Source organism: Rhinolophus sinicus, chromosome 8, assembly GCF_057876585.1.
Source record: "Rhinolophus sinicus isolate RSI-liver-muscle chromosome 8, RSI-T2T, whole genome shotgun sequence".
NCBI classification, from domain to species: Eukaryota; Metazoa; Chordata; class Mammalia; order Chiroptera; family Rhinolophidae; genus Rhinolophus; species Rhinolophus sinicus.
In genome coordinates, this window is record NC_142508.1 from 48,597,896 (window position 1) to 48,622,819 (window position 24,924).

Below are 24,924 nucleotides of genomic sequence, written 5' to 3' on the forward strand. Positions count from 1 at the left end.
CGGCAGCACACGGCAGCACACAGCAGCACACAGCAGCCCACACTGACCTCCGGCTGCTCACCGCAGCCCAGCTCCAGGGAGAGCTGTTGTTCACAATCTTAGCTGTAGAGGGCCCAGCTCACTGGCCCATGTGGGAATCGAACCGGTGACCTCGGTGTTAGGAGCACAGCGCTCCAACCGCCTGAGCCACTGGGCCGGCCCAAAAAATTGTAATACTTCTGAAATTTGATGCTTAAGAAAGTAACTTACATATGTTTTATATTAGTTTTTATCCCTCTGAGCAGCATATACAAACGCCATCTTCACCACATACTTACCAATGATGAGGATTATATTTTTCTTGCTAGTTTGATAGGCACAAAAAAAGGGAATCCCATTTTAATTTGTATTTATTTTATTATTGATGAGCTTGAATTTGTTTTCATATTTTTGTAGGTCATTTTCTTTTTTATAAATCTTCCCATTTAAAAATATTGAGATACTTGGCCTTCTCTTATTGGTTTATGAGAGCTCTTTACATATTAAGAATTTTAACCCTTGTCATGTATGTAGTATTTTCTCATTTTGATAATTTAACTAAATCTATAGGATATTTTTCTTTCATTACTTATGCCCTTGTTGTCAAGTGCTTTTTACCTCTAAGGTTATAAAAATAGTCACTACTGCTGTCTCTATACATGTATCTAATATTATAGCCTGAAAAAAGATGATAAAGTTTTCTTCATACACACCTTGCATATTTCTTGTCTTAGGCACATTTATTTCTAGATACTTCATATTATTTGTGTTATTACTTTGTGGAATCTATTTTCTATTATATTTTCTAATAGGACATTGCTATTATTTGGGAAGGTTGTTCTAATAAATTTTCCATTTATATTAGCTCTACCTGATTTCAGGAAAAGAAAACTCCATTTATTCTATATGATTTGCAAGGCAAATATTTATATCTCATCGGAAGCAATGACTTTTCCTTTCCAATCTGAAATTTTTATTTACCTTAATTGTACATGGCAAAAATTTCCACAAACTTCCAAAACAGTGTTGATTATTCAGTGTTAAAAAACTTAGAAACTTTTACTCTTTTATACCTGTACAGTTTGTCATTCACTACCTTGTGAGCCTAAAAGGAAAAAAAGGCAGATTATTAACAATTTATATGAAATTTTAATTTGTTACAAGTTCTTATAATATTAATTTTTTTTCAGTAGTTGCTGCGCCTGAATTACTTTATCTAAGAAAACAAGCTCAAGAACTGGTGGATGAAAATGATGGGTTGAAAACGACTGTTCATCGTTTGAATGTAGAACTGAGTAGATATCAAACCAAATTCAGTCATTTATCCAAGGAAGAGGTAATGTTTCCAATTAAGAAAAATAACTTTTCAGATTCTTTTAGTCTTTTCTGTTGAATTTTTTTCCAACCATGAAGGGTTCATATTTATTATAATTTGGTATAAAAAGACACATACAAAGCACAGTCTTTCTAGGGACCTTTCTATTTCTTTCTTCTCTCTTTCTCTCCTTCCCTTTTTTTCTCCCTCCCTCCTTCTCTTCCTTCCTTTCTTTCTTACAACAAGGGCAATAAAGGCTCTTTGTATAAAATTGGGGCGAAGCAGGATTTTATATAAAGTAAAAGAGTGACAGTCCATGTCAGCTGCTCCATTCTCAGTCCCATTTCTCAAATTTACAGCTGTTTGTTTATCAGTGCACTAACTTTCAAAAGAAAGCAGGCTAGTTTTTATAGGCCCCCAAATCACCTAGCTATGATAGCCAATGGGACTTTTATTCATGAGTCCCATATAGGACTATAGCAAACAAGCAGTTTTTAAATGGGCTCAGGAGTACCCCTGCTCCCCGCCCCGCCACACCCCTGTGACTATACACCCATGTTCAGCACAAAGAGAGCAGGCAAGAATGACCATTTCCCAGTTTTTCCCTGGAAGGGGTATAGCTGCATACTTTCCCAGCTTTTGCCTGAGAGTCTGGCTTCTAATCTAGGTGCTCACTGCAGTCATTCTCCTTGGGACACTGGTGGGTCTTGGTACACCCTCAACTATTGGGAGCCACTAAGAATGAAGACAGTGGACAAGCACAAAGGTTTGAAAGGCAACCAGGAGTCCCAACCAGGCTGATTAATAAGGTTCATCCCCTGTAAGACCATTCTGTCAAGACTGGGAGAAGTGGCTGTTTTATGTAATGCACAAACACCAACACAATTGGGGAAAATGAAGGAAAAAAGGATTATGTTTCAAAGAAAAGAACAAAACAAATCTCCGGAAACCAGTTTTAATGAATTGGAGGTAAGTGATATACTGACTGAATAGAGAGTTCAAAATAACAGTCATAAAGATGCTCATCAAGGTCAGGAATACAATGTATGAACAAATGAGAATTTCAACAAAGAGACAGAAAATATAAAAAGGCGCCAAACAGAAATCATAAAACTGAAGAGTACAATCACTAAACTAAAAAAGTCGACAGAGGGGTTCCACAGCAGACTGTAGCAAATGGAATTAAGGATCAGCAAACTCAAAAACAGGGCAGTGGAATTCATTCAATTAGAGGTTCAAAAAGGAGAAAAAAATGAAAAAGAGTGAAGATAAGGGATTTACGGAACTCCATCAAGCAGAGGACTATACACGTTGCGGAGGTCTCAGAAGGAGAAGAAAGAGACAGGAAGCTTATCAAATAAATAATGGCTGAAAACTTCCCTATCCTGGAGAAAGAAACAGATATCCAGATTTAGGAAGTCCAGGGTACCAAATGAAATTAAACTAAAGAGACCCACACCGAAACATATTATCATTAATTGTCAAAAGTTAAAAACAAAAGAGAATCTTAAAAACAGCAAGAGAAAAATAATTCACATACAAGGGAACCTCCATAAGACAATCAGTGGATTTTTCAGTGGAAACTTTGCAAGCCACAAGGAGGTTGGATGATATATTCAAAGTGCTGAAAGAAAAAAAATTTTGCCAACCAAGAATACACTACCTGATAATTTTATTCTTCAGAACTGAAGAAGAGATAAAGTGTTTTCCAGACAAATGAAACCTGAAGGAGATCATAACCAGCAGACCAGCCTTATAAGAAATGTTAAAGGGAATTTTTTAAGCTGAAAAGAGTGGATGCTAATTAGTAATAAAAGCATATGAAAGTATAAAACTTACTAGTAAAGGTAAATATATAGCTAAATTCAGAACACTAATATAATGGTGGTGGGTAAATCCTTATTACTCTAGCATAAAGGTTAAAGGCAAGAAGTATTCAAAATAACTGTATAATTATTAACAGATACACCAAAAAAGATGTAAGTTGTGATATCAAAAACAAAATATGGGGCTAGTGGTAAAAATGTAGAGTTTTTGTATATTTAGTGTGTACCAAGACCCACCAGTGTCCCAACAAGGGTGATTGTAGTCAACACCCACATACAGACTGATTTTAAGCTCGAAGTTATTGTTAACTTAAAATAAATTCTTATGTTTTGTGTAAGATAAATGGTAATCACAAAGCAAAAAACTATAGTAGATGTACACAAAAGAAAAAAAGAAAGGAATCAAGAATCAAAGCATATCACTACAGAAAATCATCAAATCACAAAGGAAGAGAGTAAGAAAGGAACTACCAAACAACCAAAAAACAATGAAAAAAATGGCAATGAAAAAGTCCATACTCATCAATAATTTCTTTAAGTGAAAAGACTTTTTCATTGCCATTTTATTATTGCCATCAATAATTTCTTTAAGTGGTTATTCTAATAGAAAGACAGTGGAAGAATGGATTATAAAAGAAAAATAAGACCCAACTATATGTTGCCTACAGAAGACTGAATAAAGACACACATAGACTAAAAGTAAAGGGATGAAAAAATATATTCAATGCAAAAGGAAGCCAAAAGAAAGTAGGAGCAGCTATACTTAGACAAAGTAGACTTTAAGTCAAAACTGTAATAAGAGACAAAGAAGGTTTTTATAAAATGGTAAAGGAGTCAATATATCAAGAGAATATAACAATTGTAAATATTTATGCACCCAACACCAGAGCACCTAAATATATAAAGCAAATGTTAACAACTGGAGAGAGAAATAGACTGCAATAATAGTAGGAGACTCCAGTGCCCCAACAATAGATCATTCAGACAGAACATCAAGAGGGAAATATTGGACTTGAGCTACGTGTTAGACCAGATGGACCTAATAAAGAACTTTTCATCCAATAGCAGTAGAATACACATTCTTCTCAAGTGCACATGGAACATTCGCTGGGATAGATTATACATTAGGCCACAAAACAAGTCTTAATAAATTTAAGAAGATTGAAATCATATCAAGGGTTGTTTCTAACCACAATCAATAAATGTGATACACCACATTAAATAAAGAATAAGAATCATGATCATTTTAATAGATGCAGAAAAAGCATTTGACAAAATTCAACACCCTTTCATGATAAAAACTCAACAAAGTGGGTATAAAAGGACCATAACATCAATGTTAGCTCACAGCTAACATCATACTCAACAGTGAAAAGCTGAAAGCTGTAAGATCAGAAATAAGGCAAGGATGCCTATTCTTACCACTTTTATTCAGCATAATACTGGAAGTCCTAGCCAGGGCATTTAGGCAAGAAAAAGATATAAAAGACATCCAGTCCAGAAAGGAAGAAGTAAAATGGTCTCTGCTGGTGACATGGTATCATATTTATATAGAAAATTCTAAAGACTCTACCAAAAACTGTTAGAACTAATAAATACAGTATAGTTGCGGATACAAAATAAATATACAAAAATAAATTGTGTTTCTATACACTAACAAACTATTGGAAAGAGGTATTAAGAAAACAATTCCATTTATAGTAGCATCAAAAAGAATGAAATATTTAGGAATGGATTTAACTAAAGAGTTGAAAGATCTGTATACTGAAATCTATAAAACATTGATGAAAGAAATTGAAGAAGACAAATAAATGGAAAGATATGCTGTTCATGGATTGGGAGAATTAATAATGTTAAAATGTCCATACTGTCCAAAGTGATCCTTGTCCAAAGATTCACTGCAATCCCTATCAAAATTCTAATGGCATTTTTCACAGAAATAGATAAAACAATCCTAAAACTCTTTATGGAACCACAAGACACAGAATAGCCAAAGCAATCTTCAGAAAGAACAAAACTGGAGGCATTACATTTCCTGATTTTAAACTATATTACAAAGCTATGGTAATCAAAATAATATGGTATTGGCATAAAAACAGGCATACAGATCAATAGAACAGAATAGAGGACCCAGGAATAAAACCATGCACATATGGTCAATTTGTTTTCGATAAAGGAGCCAAGGATATACAATGAATAGAGAGGATAATCTCTTCAATAAACGGTGTTGGGAAAACTGGATATCATCAAGCAAAAGAATTAAACTGAACCCCTATCTTATACCACACACAGAAACCAACTCAAAATGGATTAAAGACTTGAACAAAAGACCTGAAACCATAAAACTTGACATTGGCCTTGGCAATATTTTTGTATTTGATACCACAAGCAAAGACAATAAAAGCAAAAATTAACAAATGGGACTACATCAAAATAAAAATCTTCTGTACAGCAAAATAACCATGAACAAAATTAAAAGGTAACCCATGCAATGGGAGAAAATATTTGCAAACCACATGTTCAGTAAGGGGTTAACATCCAAAATATACATGCAACTCATGTAACTCCATAGCACAAAAAGAAATAACCTGATTTTTAAAATGGGTAAAAGATGTGAATAGAAATTTTTCCAAAGGAGACATACAAATGGCCAATGGGTACATGAAAAAGTGCTCAACACTACTAATTGGGGAAATGCAAATCAAAAGCACAGGGAGAGAGCACCTCATACCTGTTAGAATGTCTATTATCAAAAAGACGAGACAAATGCTGGGCATGGGTGTGGAGAAAAGGGAAAGCTCATACATTGTTGATGGGATTGTGAATTGGTACAGTCACAATGGAAAACAGTATGGAGGTTCCTCAAGAAATTAAAAATAGGACTGCCAGATGGTTTAGCAACTCCACGTCTGCATATATATCCAAAGGAAACAAAATCACTATCTTGAAAACGTGTCTATATTCCCATGCTTATTGTATCATTATTCGTATTAGCTACGGTATAGAAATATTCTGTTTCCATTGACCTATAAATGGATAAAGAAAATGTGATATATATGATTTATAAAACATGTATGATTTTTCAAATATATGGATAGATATAACAGAATATTCAGCCTTTAAAAAGAAGGCAGTCCTGCCATTTGCTACAACATGATGAACCTGGAAGGCATTATGCTAAGTGACATAAGCCAGACATACTGCACAGTATCATTTCTATGTGGACTCTTAGTAAAAAACAAAAAACAAAAAAACGGTTGAACTCATAGAAAATAGGTGAAATTTGAATGTTGTCTGTAGTTAGAATATAGTATATCACTGTCGATTTCTTGATTTTTATGATGGTACTGTGGTTGAGTGAGTGTTTTTGTTTTTAGGAAACATAACTGAAGTATTATGAGAAAAGGGGCTCTATATCTGCAACTTACTCTTAAATATTTCAGAAGAAATTTTTCATGTAGCTATATATATGTGTCTATACATACATATAGATGCATAGATTGCTAACATGTGGTCTAGATTAAGTACATTTAAGGCTTGACATTTCAGAGGAAGTATAATTTAATTTGTCTTCAAAATGTGTTTTGTTTTTAGAGTATAAATATTGAAGGCCTCCCATCAGAGGGCCCTATACCACCCTGGTTGGTAAGTGAAAGTTATTTAATTTCAGACCCATATTTTCTGGGCTATATTTGAATAGCTATTCAAATCCATTCCAAATGAAGTAGATTTTCTCACCTTTTAAAAAATTTCCTGATTGTATTTAGATGTAAGAAATATATTAATCTTCTTTACTCCATTATCTTCAGTTGGATATAAAGTATCTGTCACCCTTGTTGCTGGCTTATGAAGACAGAATGAAAGAGAAGGATGAGCTCATTGCCACTCTTCAGGTAGGTTGGCAAATGTCTCAGAAAAGACAAAATTTATAAAAAATAAGACCGTTTCAAACTTTGAAGAAACATTTTGAAGGTAAATATGCCCAACGTCTAGTAGGTAGTCAAGTGTTTGTTAAAGGAAGGAAAGGAGAAAGGAAGGGAGGAGCGTAGCAGGGTAGGAAGGAGGGAGAGAAGAAAGGGGAGGCAGGAAGGGAGTGACCAGCGGAGCAGGAGGGGTGGGCAGGGACGGGTGGGGGAGGTGTGGAGGGATGGGGTGGTGCTGCATTGGAAGTTTCCCAGACAGGCAGCCCCGCGTGGCTGGAATCTCAGGGTGCAGAGAAGGCAGAGTGGGAGGCTCTTCTTTCCTGGTACCCTGCAGCTGCAAACATCACTGTTAGAAGGGACATTTGGGCAGACAGGAAAAGGTAGTGGGCCAGGTGTATTTTAGACAGACTGACATGCTTCTTAATTCTGTGAAGAGCTGACGCCAGAGAAGTCCAATTATTGAGCTGTTGGAAGTGGTGAGGAAGTGAGGTTTCTATTCATTTCTACCTTGTTCACCTGTTTTATGGGAATGGCTTCTGGCAGCAGAACTCATTTTAATTACACAGGAGACCAAGGCTGTGCAGGTACTGTAATTATGTGCATGCCTTTCCATGCCGCATGCCTCTATGTTTCTCATTTAAGTGGCCAAAGAGATCTCTGGAATTGGAAGGATCCAGGGACAGAAGTGTTGGTGTTTCTGGGATCCCCACCTGAAAGAGTCTCATAAGAGTCACCCAGCCTGTTCTTAGTACGTTATCCCATGTACATGGCCCATGTAATGCAGTTTTGAATCTTTTCTTCTAGACTTCCTGTTGGACACAATTTTTTAAGAGGATGAATTAATCTTGTACTAATTGATTAATATCAATCCTAATACAATTACTAATTTGGTGCTCCTTCTAAAATAGGTCAGGAAACATTTTCTATAAAGGGCTTTGCGGGCCATACAGTCTCTGTTTTGCAACTACTCGGCTCTGCTGTCATAACATGAAAGCAGCCATAGACAACATGTAAACAAATGGGCATGTCCATGTTCCAATAAAACTTTATTTACAAAACAGATGGCTGGCCTGTGGGCTCTAATTTGCCTGACCCCTGTTCTGAAAAAGAGCCAGTGGACTGCCTGCAAGTGGGAGTGTGTCTAGGCAGAAAAGTGAGGAGGAGGAATTACTTGGCATTATTGTTTGAAGTTCAACAGGTTTAAGCATAAATGACGGGTAACTAGGAGACATCAATTTAGAAGCATCCCAGAATCAATATTGGCACCTAAGATTCTCACTGGCAGGAGACACTGAAGCTGGCCAAAGGGCTGGCTGAGAAAAGCTGTGATGGGGGAGACCCAGCTGCAGCGCTGCAGGCACAGACTTAGGCATCCAAAATGGCAGATCGAGCAATGGTCCTCGAGTTGGGCCTAATGGCTGATGAAGCTGTGCTGACGGACGGCTTTCAGAGAGTTTCTCGTGATTGTCATGGGGCCAAGATTAGAGCCTCCAACTCCTACCTCTTGAAAAGTTCTTAATTTTATTGAAAAAGCTCCATTTTATCCTCCAACATCTTGAGAGGAAGAATTACAGTGTTTACAAGCATCTCTACTTTTCTTATCCCCCTTTGTACTTTGGAGTATTTGGCAGTCATAGAAACACGTTATAACGTTAGGAATTGAATGTTTAAAACTCGAGGTTTGGTGTCCCTTGTAATACTCAGCATCATAGTTTCCCCGCGTGTTTTCTCACTAGGCTCTGAGCTCCTTGAGGGCAGACACTTGGTGCTGGCACCGACTTCCGGGCTACTGACACTGGGAGGCTTTGCTAAACAGCTATCAGCATTTGATTTTCACCACAATACCACCACCAGAACTAAGAAACGCAGATATGTGTGTGCGTGTGCATTGCAATTTATGTACATTTTATTTCAGGAAGAAATGAGAATATTCAGGATGCGAGTCCAAGAAGTGGTGAAAGAAAATGAAGAATTGCACCAGCAATTAAAGAAGAGTAGTCCTATGACCAGTGAGGAATGGCAAGTAGTGCGGTGTTTCTAGTATTTTACTAACTTAAAAAAATAATAATAGTAGGAATACATTTTATCACATCATCAAGTACATTTTCTTTTTAAACTAAAATGTTTTAAGGGATAGTTTCTAAGAAAATAATAAGGTACAATGAAATCCTAGTAATTTATTCTAAACTTGTATTTTTAAAAAGATTATTTTAAACATTCTCAATAAGTTTTTTAAATCTGAAAGCTATATTTGCTGCCCTCATTTTTATTTCTTGGGGTGGTATTTGTCTGGGGTGCTTTCCCATCCCAAACCTATTGGATTGCATCATTTCTTAGACCCCTCTGATCATTCCCAGGGCTTTAGAATAGAAAGCGCAGAAAAAAAAAAAAAAAAGAAAGGAAGGAAGGAAGGAAGGAAGAAAGGCCAGGATGAGGCTCAGTGCAGCCAGCCCCCCTCAGCCCTGCTCTGTCTTTCCATTCCTTGACAGCTGAGTGTTGCCTCACTTCTGTCCTGTTGTCAGTGCTTCTCCCTTCCCCTGAAATGCCCCCTCCCACACTCCTACCTATCCGTTAAGGACCTGCTCAAGACACTGGTCGGTAGTTCTCCCTGTAGGTAGAGTTAATTGCCCTCTTGTCTCAGTTTCTGACATAACCCTAAACATACCCTGTTCTGGTAACTGCCATGCAGCGCCTGCCTGTGTGCCCCACTTCTGTGTCCCACGTCTGTGTCCCTCTTCTCCTTTGTGAGTTCCTCAAGGGCAGGGGCCATGTCCTGTTCACCCATACAGCAGCAACAACTGCCTTTTTTTGATGAATTCGAGAAAGTAAATGTCTTCAGAAGTCTAAAGGCAATATCCAGGCAAGAGTAAGAAAGCAAAAATTATGCAGATGTATCTTTTTTGCCTTGGGAAGGGATATATATATATTTTTAATGTGTTAACATCACTGAATAAAATGAAGTGTTTATGTGATATTCAGAAATTTGGAATCAAGTCAAGAGCATCCTCACGGGTAGGCCAGTCCTCCCTAACTTAGTGGTCACTGATGAGTCCATTGGGACCGATCTGGGCAGCTGCTGGGTCTCGGTGTACTGTGGCTTCCCCTGTTAAACTTGAATTTTCTTCTGTCAGGTTTCCTAGTGTGTCTCCCTTCCAACCCTCCTTGAGTAGTTCCCTGCAAAGCAGGTCAGTTAGACTGGGCCTCACGTGCCTCCAGGAGTCCTCGTGAGAACCTGGAATCTCAGATTCTTTCCCTAACCTTGTGTAGAGCTGTAAGTCAAACCTCTTTACTTTTTCCGTAAAATAAAAACATAAACTAAAGGGAAGAAAGACCCTGCTTTTAAACTCACGTGTCCAGTGTTTCCCGATCCTGTGTTCATCGGGGTTTGAAATTTGCACCCGGCTCTGGTGTGGTGGCCTGTGACGTGGGAAGGGAGCTGTTAGGTCTGTGGTGCCTGTTGTGGTTCGGCCCCCCACTTCTGTGGAGTTGACTGACCTCCAGCTGGCCGAGGGGTCCCGCCTGGGCTCTGGAGCCACTCCTGAAGCCCCTCACAGTTGTGCCCTCCTCTGCAGCTCATTGTACCTGCACAGGTGTGAGGCACAGTACACGCCTGCCAGGTCCTCAAGCACACTGACGTCACACAGGAGAAGCTTTCTCCTTAGCTCCAAGTGAAGTTCGATGAACTTCTGGGCTGCAACTAAACTCTCCGCATGCCTTTTCCTAACTCCCCCTGACCAGCTGGGCAACCGCAGGCTCAGTCTGTGCGAAACTAAATCTGAGGTTTTCAACTCTTACAAGAATGGGGAATCCCTTTCATTTAAAAAAGAAAAGAAGGAAGGGAAGGAAAGAAGAAGAAAGAAGGAGGGAGGGAGGAAAGAAAAAAAGAGAGGGAGGGAGGAAGAAAGTATGTCTTAATGAGAAAGTCCAAAACATAAAACAGATGAAGTGGAGCTGCTCTGTGCGAGGCAGGAGTGAGGAGGCTGGAGCTGACCCCCCTGGGCAGATGATAGCCGTCTCCTTCCCATGGGTGGGGGGATCTGGTAGGGACACCTCCAGGGGGCCAAGGAGATAGCTAGTGCTCAGCCACTGTCAGAATGAAGTAATGGCTATTATAGCTTGATTCCGTTCATCTTGTTTCTCTCCTTCCTCCACCTCATTTTTTAATTTAAAGTGGAAAATTGAAACAGTTTACTGGTTTGTAGTGTACGTTGCATGGTAAACATTTATCTAGATCTCTAAGGTCCTTTCAGCTCATTCCAATTAGAATTTGCAATCACAAAGGTTAAGCGGAGCTGGAATTTACTTAGCACCATCTGTAAGGAAAGGGTTTGCTCTCAGTGAAATTAGGCTGGGGAGTCTTGGTCCAGTTTAATTGTCCAAAGGCTTTTAACAAAGCTATGTGGTGTTTTTGTGTTTTTTTTGACAAATATGCTACTCATTACAACTGAGTACTTTTTAATTAAAATAGGAACTTTCTAAATTCTTTAAAAATATTATATACTGGGTGTGGGAATTGGGAGTTTACATAAATGAAACAAGACTGGCCATTTGATAATTGTTCAAGCTGCGTGTTGTTCTTTCTACTAATGTATATGTTTGAGATTTTACATTTCAAAAAGTCACTGAAGGAGTTCATGATTCAAACTTCATTACTGTCCTTTCCCCCAATTTAATGCAAATGGCAAGATTAATTGTTAATAACACGTTTAGCATTAAAACATGTCCAGATATTCATTACCTACAACACATCATTTGCTTTCCTTTGTACTCAAGTATCTCTGTAAGCATTCAGTACATGAATGACAGTATTTAATTTTGTAAATCAATTATAGGCATCAGCTTCAGACTCAGGCAGAACTGGTTTTAGAGGAAAACAGGTTGTTGATAGAGCACTTGGAGATTCAGCAAAGAAAAGCCAAGGACAGCGACCAGGAGCGTCTCCAGGAAGGTGAGTGGTCTTTCCAGGAAGTAATGACAATGCTGTGATGTCATTGTGTCTTTCACACTTGCACCCCGCTCCTGACAAGACCCCCTCCTTCACATTGAAAATAGAGAAAATCGTGTTTTTTAGAATATATTCTTCTTTATTGAAATGCAGCTGTTTATGTTATATCCAGCCATTACCCATAATTCATTGATTGCTTTCCCTCAGACTCCATTCTATATATTTTGTGACTCAATTGTAAGTGACAGCTTTAGACTCAGCAGAACTGGTTTTGGGGGAAATAGAGCCATATAACTGGGACAAATCATATGAGGTGAATATTTGAAACAACACAATGATCTGTAGCTGAATATTTGTTGAATGAGTAAATATGTGGAACCATTTGGTCTCTAAACAGTTTCTCTGCGCTCTTGCCCTTCCTTCAGAGCTGTGGGTGTTGTCAGAGGTTAATTCTCTCTCAGATACCTTCATGAGCACCTCCTCTCCTGTGAGTGGCTCCCTGCCCCTGGGAGCCTCACAGTATATGACAGTGGACTTTGAAATGGCCCAGATTAAGAGTCATTTGTTCCACTTCAATTAAATCCAAAATTTATGAGCAAAAAATAGTGGCGTTTTTTCCTTTTGCTTTCCTGATTTTTTTTCCCAGTGAAGAAGAATAATATAAGACAGGAGGCCGAAATTCTACAAGCTGTCTTGTCTGAGCCAATGTAACCCCTCCTTTCAGTGTTCCTTTCTGCACCTGGTCATTGAAGCACTCCCCTCTCCACACTGTGGAAGAGTTAACCACCGGCCTCTGCTGTTGCCGAAGCTACTAGGCTAGCACTTCCCTTGTTTCTGATAGCCAGGTCGTGTGGAAAAGTGCAAGCATCTCTCAGAGTCCAGCAGGAGTTTCCCCTACAGGCTTCCCGACTCCTGGTAGGGCCTCCGCTAGACTTTGCGTGGCACAGAAATATTTGCCCTTACTCTGGTGTTATTGGGAGGGGGGGAGGACAGAGAGTGTTGTTGAGCCTCCTGTCTTTGCTTTCAAGATTAGAGGGAAAATTAGTATCATATTTACTGAGCTTAATTTTCTCAAACAGCACATCTGAACAGGTGTGGTTCTTTTGGTCACGAGGAGCAGGGTCAGCCGTTCAGCCTCTGTGCTTAGTCAGCTGCCTATGTTAGTTCCCCATTTCCCAGAAACAGATATTTATTTTGATCAACTGATGTTTTGATAGAGTACAAGTTTCACGGTTTATGCTATAATACCTCTATGTACTGGTTTCAACAGCGAGCCCGGGAGGGATCCTGTTACTACATGCTACCATGTTACATAGGATGAAATATTTGTGATTTACTTTAGATGCAGGACATAAAAACTTAATGAGGAAAGGGAAGAAAAATAATAAATTTGGGTCTTAGTTTGTATTACCAAACAGAGTTTATCCACCCAGCACTAGCACCGCCAAACACTAAACACCGAGAATTGCAGGCATGCAAACATACAGCATGATGTTATCCCTACAAAGGCAAGATTTTCAAGGACATCAGATATGGCCAATTGAAACCAAGGGTCCTGATATAATGTATGATTTTGACTTAATATTTAGCCCCAGCATTCTGACCAGTTCCTTCACAGCATGCCTGCATGTAACTTAAGGCCTTAGTCTTTGGAAAGTTATTTCCTTGAAGACTAGAATCATATCCTGTTAAATACTGTGTTTAACAATAATATCTGGGCGGCTGGATGGCTCAGTTGGTTAGAGTGCGAGTTCTGAACGCTGGTTGCCAGTTTGATTCCCACATGGGCTGGTGAGCTGCTCCCTGCACAACTAGATTGAAAGACAATGACTTGGAGCTGATGGGCCCGCGAGAAACACACTGTTCCCCAATAAAATTGTAAAAAAAAGTGTCTAACACTTTAAACAACAAAACAAAACAATAATATCAAGATATTGAACCTCAATAAGAAAGTGTGTGTTTAGTGAATGCTTAATATAGGGACAGTAATTTCTAAGGACAAGGCCTTTGGTATTAATTTATAAATCTCCAAAAGATTTTTAAAAGATATATATACATATTTTTAATCTTATAGCTACTTTTTTTAAAAAATAAATTTTATTGGGGAATATTGGGGAACAGTGTGTTTCTCCAGGGCCCATTAGCTCTAAGTCATTATCCTTCAATCTAGTTGTGGAGGGCGCAGCTCAGCTCCAAGTCCAGTTGCCGTTTTCAATCTTTAGTTGCCAGGGGCGCAGCCCACCATCCCATGTAGGAATTGATCCGGCAAGTTGTTGAGAGCTCACACTCTAATCAATTGAGCCATCCGGCCGCCCCTCCGGAAGCTCAGCTGCAGCTCGTTGTCTTCAATCTAGTTGCAGAGGGCGCAGCTCACTGGCTCATGTGGGAATCGACCCGGCAGCCCTGTTGTTCAGAGCCCGTGCTCTAACCAACTGAGCCATCCGGCCGCCCCAAAAGATAATTTTTTTATATGCTGGCTCTCCGTATGACCTAGTAATCAATAATCACGTGTTATTACGTCTCCTGTACCAAGTCTTTGTCCATGTCTTTTGTTTTCCAGTTTCTAAACTCACTAAGCAGCTAATGCTTCTGGAGACTAAAACACAGAGCCAAGAAAAGGAGCTAACTATAAACAAGGAGCAACTTGAAAGTTTACGTACCGAATGCCAAGAACTGAAAACACAGTTGGATGGCAAGATCGCAGTGAACGTTCATGCTTCGATTGTAAATGAATTAAAAAGGTAAGGATTCCATGTTTTTTCAAGTGTTAGTGTAGCACCATGCATGTTGTTATAGGCAGAATGGACAGAGGTTGCTCCATCTTTTTCTGACTCGTTTAGCTACACCAGCATAGGTGTCTGAGTCTGCCAATGGTAAATATTTTATTAAAGTAGAATACAGCTGTCCCTAAATAAATACCTAGAGGTGGCATTGTTGGGCTGTAGAATAAATGCCTTTTCTAGATATTGCTCTCTAAGGTGGCTGTACACACCCACCAACACTTTCCCAACATTTCCTATTGTCTTTGGTGGCTTTTCATTGTGAACTTTTCTTTACTCGTTGATTTGATACCAGGTGAGTGTGTGACTTTGGCAAAAAATACTTTTAAATAAAATTCTAAAATCAAAACAGAAGACATAGAAGATAAATTAAAAGAAGAATTTATTTCAAACCTCAGGTCTACGTATGTCCTCTGCTCTTTGACTAACTAAAACTAATAAACTTGAAAGCAGTGGAAACAATCTGGAAAATTCCTGACTGGGTGTTTAGGGAGCCAACCCAGGCTGAAGCTGCTGGACCAGAATGACAGGTGAGGGAGATTCCAGACACATGCAACCAGAGGCTTGTTCTCCAGCCAGCCAGCAAGCCAAGAAGTAAACCCCACTTTATATGCAGAGAGATCCCCATCTCTTAGAATGTTGGGCAGCCTCTGTGTGTGGCCCCACCTGTTCAGTCCTGGTTAATACATGAAAATTGACCAAGACAACCAATGAAGAAATAGCTCTTTTCTTGAGCATCCTTTTGCCAGAATTATGTATTGAAATTGTAATGTCCTCCTTGTTCTTTGGTTTCTTTTATCATAAAAACATGCAATTACTTTAGTTTGATACAAAATTTATTTTAGCATTAGAATTTTCAGGAGAGCAATTATTACTATGTAAAAAAATTGAGCTGTCTTAAATTCTTTCTGAAAGGAATAGGGTATAAATAAGCACACACACACACGCACACACACCCATAAGCAAAAATTGTGGGCAAGAAAAAGGGAGGGGGTTAGATCATTACCATCAAAGAAGTGTGTACCCAACCGTGCCCTCTCTCCTGTCCTCTAGGAGCCACATCCCAGGTCCTCCAGGGGCTGAGATGGGGAGATGTTTATTCAGAGTGCTTCCAAATGACCCACCCAGGGGCCAGAGGGCTGGGCTGTGTATCACTAGCCTAGCGATGGCTGCCTCAGTTTAACCTCAGCATATTGCATACAAGCCTATGATGTTTTTGTCCATCAGCCAGTTGCAGAAGGAAGAAGAGAAAGAAAGTGCTGAGATGGAAGAGTTGACGGAAAAGCTGGCGGTCCTGCAAGTGCAGAGAAAGAGCCTGTTGTTAGAAAAGAACGATCTGACAGCCAGAAACAAAGCGCTGGAAGCTGAACTTGGAAAGGCACAGAAAATAAATAGGTTTTTATATAGTGTTTTTCTTTCTTTTTACCCCCAGCCTTTCTGCAGCTATATATATTTTTTCTTAACCTGTTTTTTCAATAGTTAAAGAAAAGCAATTGAAGAATATTCTTTTCCTGATATTGGCTATAAAAAAGAAAATAATTGACATTATTGGATATCAAAATATAAGTATAGTAAAAGCTTTTCTGTTGACCAGCATTAACCAACTGTTCTCATGTCTATAGCTCACATAGGGTTGGTAGTCGTAATATATGACCCGAAGACTCTGAAAGCTCTAGAAATACTTTCCTAACCATTTCCCCAAAGTCTACTATGATATTACTGAATTTCTTTTTCAAAAGAGTCTTTTAGAACATGAACCAAAAAAATTAATAGAATAATATATAATTAGCCTATTAATTGAGTTAAGCATTTTGTGGTTCCTATTGACTTGACTTTAAGTCAGTAATTATGCTTGGCTTGAAATTAAGTTGTTACCTTTCCTCACTTTGAAACTTACAGATTTAGGTTGCTGAAGAATAACATTTAAATGCTAACATACTTGCTGTTTTTATAATACAGATACTCACTCTGCCCTAGCCATTCAGGCTAATAAGTTTTTTATTCCACCATTTGGGGGAATTTTATAGGCGATCTCAAAAGAAAATTGATGTCCTCAAAAAAGAAATGGAAAGAGCCATGGAAGATGAAATATCTACTCACCAGTACCTGGCATATCTTGTTGACTTGGCAGAGAATGTAACCCAGGAACGTGACCATTTTATGTGTTTGGTAGGTTTCCTCAATTACTTCAGATACACTGTAAATTAATATGCAAACATAATTTTAAGAGTTTTTTTTTTTTTTTTAAACAAAATTATTCATAAAAAGCTTCACCTTTTAAAATTTCAACATCAAATTTTCAGATTCTCCAAAATTTTATCTTTCACCCATGGGGAAAAAACATTTTTGAAAGGCAAATAACCCAAACTTTTAAATAATGGCAAATGATATTTTAGAAGGTAAACTAATGAAATTAGTCCATTTAACTAAGTAGGAACAGTAGTCATCCGGTGTTTATTACACACATAGTTGCACCTATATATTCTCTGTGTAAAGCTGACAGAATAGTCCCTGTTTGAGGATAAAACATAAGAATCACAGACAGGTTAGATAGAGTTCTTTCTGAGGACATAGTTTAAAGGGCACAGTGATATTCATCCCACATTGTCTTTAATAGCACCAGTCCCAAGGAAGGGAACTGAGTAAGTTATTGGTGGTCCTAGATGATGCCGCACGACCCAGGCAGCACGAGTGATGCCATGGGGATGATTCTTGGCATCTCCACATGGATTTTTCAAAGATGTCTACAACAGGTTGTACGGTGAAAGAAGATAGATGCTGTGCCAAGTTATAGGCATTGAAAAAAAGTCTGGTAGGATTTACTATAAAACATAACAGATATTACAAGTGGTGGACTTTCAGGAGATTTTTCAAAATTGTTTTACTTATCTGCATTTTATGATTCTTCTACATTAAACACACATTGCTTATGTACATTTAAACATGTTTATGTAAGCACTGTTGCAAATCGGTGGTAGTGTAGGATTAGAAGAAACAGTTTAATGGATGTCATTACAAGAGAGACCTGCAGGGTTCTGAGAGAGTCAAATTGGCAAACTTGAAAGTAACTCGGCCCTTCTCCAAGGTGAATGAAGTGTGGAGAGTCTGTCAGGATGTGTCACAGACTTATTCGCACTTGTTGGAAAGATACTAAGTTCCTCCATAGTAAAATGGACATAGGTTTTAACCATCATTTATATAAGAGGAAATATAAATAGTACACAGCTCTTGGGAGAAAATGTCAATCTTGTGATTAAAAAAATGCTAATTGAGCCAGTCTTGAGCTATACCATTCTGTACTTATATTTATGTTACCAAAAAATTTTTTTTATATTAGTTGCTGGTGGAGTGTGGTAAGTCTGGTTATACGTTACCAGTGATTTCTAGGTCCTTCCCTGAGTCTTTTAAAAGCCCTTTGAGTGACATGGCATGGTAGGAGCCTTAAAAGCATGCAGACTTCCGGACCCAGTAGTCTCTTTCCTGAGAAGTCCCTTTCCCAACCCAAGTGCTGGACTCTCGGGCATTTTCTAAAAGCAGCGCTGAGCACCTGTTTCCCCTTCTGCTTTGCCTCCCGGGCTTACCCACTGGGATATCAAGAGGGCAAAGAGAAAGCTTGTTGGAAAACACAGTGTCAAACGAACCTGTGCATCTAGCAAATATGCATGGGGACCCGGCTTCCATGTGTCTGTGCCACTGTGAAGGCAAAGCCATCTTATTTGCAGGGCAGGATGCACAGGTTCCCCTAAGATGCAGGGCCACATGGGCCAGAGAGCAGCTCAGGCTTCCATCATGAAGCTGAGATCCTTCCTGACCCTCAGATGGTCCCCCTTAGGCCCACCCCTCATATTTGTGGGACCAGAATGGAAATATAAATGGAAGCCAAATACTGTGTGTTCAAACACTTAAACGTTTCAAACTAAGACTGTCGATGAAATGTGTTTTCTCCTCCTGCCTTGACCTTTGTTCATATGGCCTGAAAGCCAGGCCTGAGTTTAGAATCCTCAGACTCCCTCAGGTGTTGGGGGACCTGCTCTCATCCCACCCTCGCTCCGCCCACCATGAGGGATGTCTGTGTACACATAGGTTCTGCTGTCCCCTTGGCCCTACAGGGTCCTTGCCCTTGGGAGCCCCAATGCCAGCCCCTCTGGGTGGGGTTCAGGACTGGTACTGGCTGCCTCTGCCCTGTCCTGGGATTGTGGGCTAGACACCCCTACCTTACCCTGTCCTGGTCTCCCAGGCCTTGTGAGAGCCCCTTGTGTCTTAATTTATTGATAACTGGCATCTTAATTTCTAATCTTGCCTTTAGGATGTATTTTCCATGTGGCCTGTGGCAAATTATTTAACTCTTTTTATCTTATTTTTCCTTTCTGGAAATCAGATTGCCACTACGAGCTTACTTTAGAAGGAATGCTCACTTTCACTTTTTTTTAAATTTTACCATTTGAAATAGCTAATTTATAGAGCATAGTTGTTCATGTCCCATGTAGATATTAATGTACCTCATTCAGCTTCAAATGACATCCATCTTGGAGATACTGCCTATGATGTTTGGAGAATGGCATTGTGCATTCATAGTGTTATCCTTAATTTTGTAATTATTCAAATAAGTCAAGTTAAAGTTTATTTGCATCTTGGTAGTATTCCTTGCATATGATTGAAGGAATGGTATATTCCATAAGAATAGAGAAGCCACTAGAAGCCCTTAACCCTCTCACATTCCCCTGTGCCCTGCAGGGGCTCCCAGCATGCTGTTGGAGCTCTCGCCCCTCTTTGGCTGTTGGCCCAAGTTCTGGCCACAGCCCTCACAGAGGGAGTGGGAATCGAGGTCGGGGTGCCAAAGGGGGTCGGGCCTGGACAAGTCGCAGAATAGAGACTACTTGTGAGTAGTAATATTCTTTGCAGAAGAACTTTCTGTTCTTTTAATTTTTTCTGTAAAACTGAGAGCTCATTACTTTTCTTTTCACCTTTCTCCTTAGGCGCAATGTTTAGGAAGTGAGAAGCACGGAATAATCGACGAAATCGTAGAAAGCAACATTCGCTTGGGAAGGTTAAAGGAAAAAGTCAAGGTAAGTGGTCACTTAGCCTTAGAGATTCCATTCAAATGGGAACGACTTTCAAATGGGAACTGTGTGCAGATTTCTGTGTTTAAGAAAGTGATGCATTTTGCATGTATATAGTGCTAATCATACATAGAGTCAAGCAGTGTGGGTTTCACTGGCAGAGATAGCCCCTCTTCAGAAATAGCATCTTTCATTAAATAAATTTCAGTTCATGTGCACAATAAGATACCACGCAGGTGTTAAAAAAAAAAAAGATACAGAAAAATCCCCAGGCTATGTCCTTAAGTTAATGTCCAGGCTTTATGATCAAGCCTAGTTCAGTAATTGATTCAGTTAGAGAGCAGGGTTGACCTGTTCCTCTCTTGCTTAATCCCGATTGCACCCTCCAGTTTCTTTGCCCAGGAAAGCCATTCTCACTGTACCAACTCTCCTCCCCTTGGCCACCTCCCTCCCCCGACCTCCTTTCTCCTCCCCATCATCTGCGTCATCTGCACTCATCATCTCCTGCCCTGCATTCTGACTGCTGGTCTCAGCTTGCATCCTCAGCCTCACCAGCCAAACTGGCTGCTCCTGGACAGGGCAGGGGCAGGAGAGGACCAGTAGGGTTGAGTCCTAGATGGAGGGCAGTAAGCCTGTGGGTTTTGAAGGGGAAGGGACTCTGAGGGCATGTAGCTCCAAGCATGGGGAACAAGATCTCGGACCTTTGGGCTCTAGTGCATGTGTGTAGGACAGTGGTAAGTGGAGAAATAGATTGATGACAGTGGTATGTTGGAAAATCAACAAACCAGGAAAAGCAAATCGAAACATTGACTGGCCGTGTGTAAATACTCATAGTAGTGGGTGAATGGTATAGAAATAGATATGTAGATACAGATTTAGATATTGATGTGTGTGTGTGCGTGTGTGTGTGTGTATGTATGTATGTATGTATATGTATTGTGTGTGTGTATATATATATATATGTATATATGTAAATGTATGTTGTGAGTTTATTTTATTTTAGGAAACATAAGGTTTAGTCCTGAATTATTTACTTTTAAAAAGTTAAATGACATTTGACTTAAAATTGCTCAGACCCAAAGGTGTGCCCTGTTGCAAAGAATAGATTTTATTTTTCCTTTGTTTCATAAATATTGCTTAAGTAACAAAAACATAAAGTTTTTGGGGGTGGCCGGTTTGCTCAGTGGTTAGAGCACAGCGCTCATAACACCCAGGTCACCGGTTTGATTCCCACATGGGCCAGTGAGCTGCACCCTCCACAACTAGATTGAAGACAACGACTGACTTGGAGCTGATGGGTCCTGGAAAAACACCTGTGTCATCTTACCAATGAAACATACCTTCACTATTTAGTTTCTGGTCATCCATTTGTCCACACTCCTGATTCTCATTACTTTGCTTTATTGTTTCTCCTGAAGACAAGATCACCTTCTAGCAGACTATGTAATTTATTTATTATTATGTTTATTGGTTATGTTCCTAAAGTAGTAGAAAGCACCCAATAAGTGTTTGTTTTAGATTAATTGACCATATATGCAAGGGTTTATGTCTGATCTCTCTATTTGGTTCCATTGATTTTTGTGTCTGTTTCTGTGCCAGTACTATACTGTATTGATTATTATAGCTTTGTAGTGTAGATTGATAACCAGTATCATGATACCTCCAACTTTCTTCTTTCTCAGGGTTGCTGTGGCTATTCAGGTCTTTTGTGATTCCACTTAAATTTTAGGATTATTTGTTCTAGTTCTAAAAAGAATGCCATTGGTCTTTTGATAGGGATTACGTTGAATCTGTAGATGGCTCTGGGTAGTATGGTCATTTTAATGATATTAATCCTTCCAATCCATGAGTACGGTGTATCCTTCCATTTATTTGTGTCCTCTTCAATTTCTTTCTTCAGTGTCTTATAGTTTTCAGAATACAGGTCTTTTACTTCCTTGGTTAAATTTATTCCTAGATATTCTTTTTGATGCGTTTGTTAATGGGATTATTTTCTTAATTTCTCCTGATCATTCATTATTAGCCTATGGAACTGTGGCAGCTTTCTGTGTTTTAATTTTGTATCCTGCTACTTTACAGAATTTATTTATTAATTCTGTTATTTTTGGTGGATTTTTTAGGGTTTTCTCTATAGTATCACATCATGTGGAAATAGTGACAGTTTTTCTTTTCCCTTTCCAATTTGGATGCTTTTTATTTCTTTTTCTTGTCTGATTGCTGTGGCTAGGACTTCCAATACTATATTGAATAATAGTGATGAGAGTGGGTGTCTTCGTCTTGTTCTTGATCTTAGAGGAAAAGCTTTTCAACATTGAGTTAGCTGTGGGCTTGTCATATATAACCATATCAGTTTGAGTTTAAGTTCCCTCTATACCAACTTTGTTGAGAGTTTTTATCATAAATGGATGTTGAACTTTGTTAAATGCTTTTTCTGCATCTATTGAGATAATCATGTGATTTTTATCCTTGGTTTTTTTGATATGATAGATCACATTGTTTTGTGGATGTTGAACCACCCTGTATTCCTGGTATGAATCCCACTTGAGCATGGTTGAATTTGGTTCGCTAGTATTTTGTTGAGAATTTTTGCATCTACGTGTATGTTCATCAGGGATATTGGTCTGTATTTCTCTTTTTTGGTAGTGTCTTTGTCTGGTTTTGGTATCAGGATAATGCTGGCCTTATAGAATAAGTTCGGAAGGAGTCCTTCCTCTTCAACTTTTTGGAATAGTCTGAGAAGGATAGATACTAATTCTGTTTTAAATGTTTGGTAAAATTCACCTGTGAAGCCATCTGGTACTGGGCTTTTGTATGTTGGGAATTTTGATTACTGCTTCAATTTCAGTGTAGTGATCAGTCTGTTCAGATTCTCTGTTTATTCCTTATTTAGTCTTGGAAGGTTGTATGTTTTTAGATTTTATCTATTTCTTCTAGATTGTCCAACTTGTTGGCATATAATTGTTCATAGTAGTCTTTAATGATCCTTTGTATTTCTGTGGTGTTGGTTATAATCTCCCCTTTCTGATTTTATTTATTTGGTTTTTCTTTTTTTTTCTTGATGAGTCTTGCTAAAGGTTTGTCAATTTTATTTATCCTTTCGAAGAACCAGCTCTTAGTTTCATCAATCTTTTCTGTTTTTTTCAGTCTATGTTTTGTTTATTTCTACTCTGATCTTTATTATTCCCTTCCTTCTACTTACTTTGGGTTTTGCTTGTTCTTCTTTTTCTAGTTCCTTTAGGTGTAAAGTTAGATTGTTTATTTGGGACTTTTCTGGCTTTTTTGAATAGGCCTGTATGGCTATGAACTTTCCTCTTAGAACTGTTTTTGCTGAATCCCATACATTTTGTAAAGTTGTGTTTTTAGTTTCATTTATCCAAAGGTAGTTTTTTATTTTCTGCTTGACTTCCTCTTTGATCCACTAGTTGTTTAGTGCCTATTGTTTAATCTCCACATATATATATATTTTTTCCTGTTTTCTCTCTATAGTTGATTTCAAGTTTTAGGCCATTGTGGTCAGAAAATATGCTTGTTATAATTTCAATCTTTTGGAATTTATCAAAGCTTGTTTTTTATGGCGTACTATGTAATCTGTCCTGGTAAATGTTCCATGTACACTTGAGAAAATTGTATAATCTGCAGTTTTTTGATGAAGTGCTCCATAAATGTCTACTAAATTAGTCTGACCTGATGTGGCATTTAAGGTCATTAAATCCTTACTAATTTTCTGTGTGTATGATCTATCCACTGAGGTAAGAGGAGTATTATATTACTGTTAATTTCTGCCTTTATGTCCATTAATATTTGCTTCATATCTTTGTGTGTGCCTATGTTGGGTACATATTTACAATTGTTATATCCTTTTCTTGGATTGACCCCTTTCTCATTATGTAATGTCTTTCTTTGTCTCTTTTTACATTCTTTGTTTTAAAGTCTGTTTTGTCTGATAGGAGTATTACTACACTGGCTTTCTTTTTTTTCTATTTGCATGGAATGCCTTTTTCCATCCCTTCACTTTTAGTCTATTGTATGTCTTTTCAAACTAAAGTGAGTCTCTTGTAGGCAGCATATAGATGGGTCTTGCTTTTTTATCCATTCTGCCACCCTATGTCTTTTGATTGGAGCATTTAGTCCATTACATTTAAAGTAATTATTGATAGGTATGTGCTTATCGCTATTTTGTTTGTTTTGTTTTTGTTCCTTCTTCTCTTGATCTCTTTCCTTTTGATTTGCTCATTTTCATTTCTGTTTTGATTGGGTTCCTTTCTCTTTATTTTTTGTATTTTTTTTGTGTTTTTAGGTTTGTGGTTACCATGAGGTTCATATATATCCATCTATCTATATCTATAGCAGTCTATTTTAAGCTGTTAGGCATTAAACTTCAAATGTATTCTAAAAGCATTACATTTTTTACTCCCCCCACCACTGTTTATGTTTTGGACATTGTGTTTTATATCTTTTTGTTTTGTGTATCACCTATTTATTATAGTTTTAGTAAATTTTGCTACTTTTGTCTTTTGACCTTCATATTAGCTTTTGTAAGTGGTTGATTCACTGTGTTTATTATATATTTGCCTTTACCAGTGAGATTTTCTTTCCAGTATTTTCTTATTTCTGGTTATATAGCCTTTTCTTCTCTGCATAAAAAAGACCCTTTAACGTTTCTTGTAAAGCTGGTTTAGTGGTAGTGAACTCCTTTAGTTTTTGCTTGTCTGGGAAACTCTTTCAATTCTGAATGATAACCTTGCCAGATACAATATTCTAGGTCATAAGTTCCTTTTAGCACTGTAAACATTTTCCTGCCACTCCCTTCTGTCCTGTAAAGTTCCTCTGAGAAATCAGCTGATAACGGTGTGGGGTTTTCCTTGTATGTGACTTGTTTACTTCTTGCTGTCTTGCTTTTTTTTTACTTTTGCCATTTTAATTAGAATATGTCTTGATGTGGGTCTCTTTCGGTTCATCTTGTTTGGAACGCCCTGTGCTTCCTGGACCTGAGTGTCTGTTTCCTTCCCCAGATTAGGAAAGTTTTCAGCCATTATTTATTCAAACATATTTTCTTC

General features: G+C 38.4%; 1 protein-coding gene across 3 annotated transcripts in view; it reads left to right on the forward strand.

Annotated features, from left to right (window-relative positions):
- Positions 1-24,924, forward strand: part of CEP89 (centrosomal protein 89) — a 58,192-nt gene that overhangs the window by 26,023 nt on the left and 7,245 nt on the right. For 2 of the 3 annotated variants that reach the window (XM_088800191.1, XM_088800193.1), the window contains 9 exons: positions 1,209-1,354; positions 6,754-6,804; positions 6,969-7,052; positions 8,998-9,101; positions 11,915-12,030; positions 14,588-14,768; positions 16,035-16,202; positions 16,835-16,976; positions 19,784-19,873. In XM_088800191.1, the coding sequence (XP_088656317.1) occupies positions 1,209-1,354; positions 6,754-6,804; positions 6,969-7,052; positions 8,998-9,101; positions 11,915-12,030; positions 14,588-14,768; positions 16,035-16,202; positions 16,835-16,976; positions 19,784-19,873 (1,082 nt within the window). The remainder of the gene's footprint in view (positions 1-1,208; positions 1,355-6,753; positions 6,805-6,968; positions 7,053-8,997; positions 9,102-11,914; positions 12,031-14,587; positions 14,769-16,034; positions 16,203-16,834; positions 16,977-19,783; positions 19,874-24,924) is intronic. The other variant, XM_088800192.1, reaches the window with a different exon arrangement.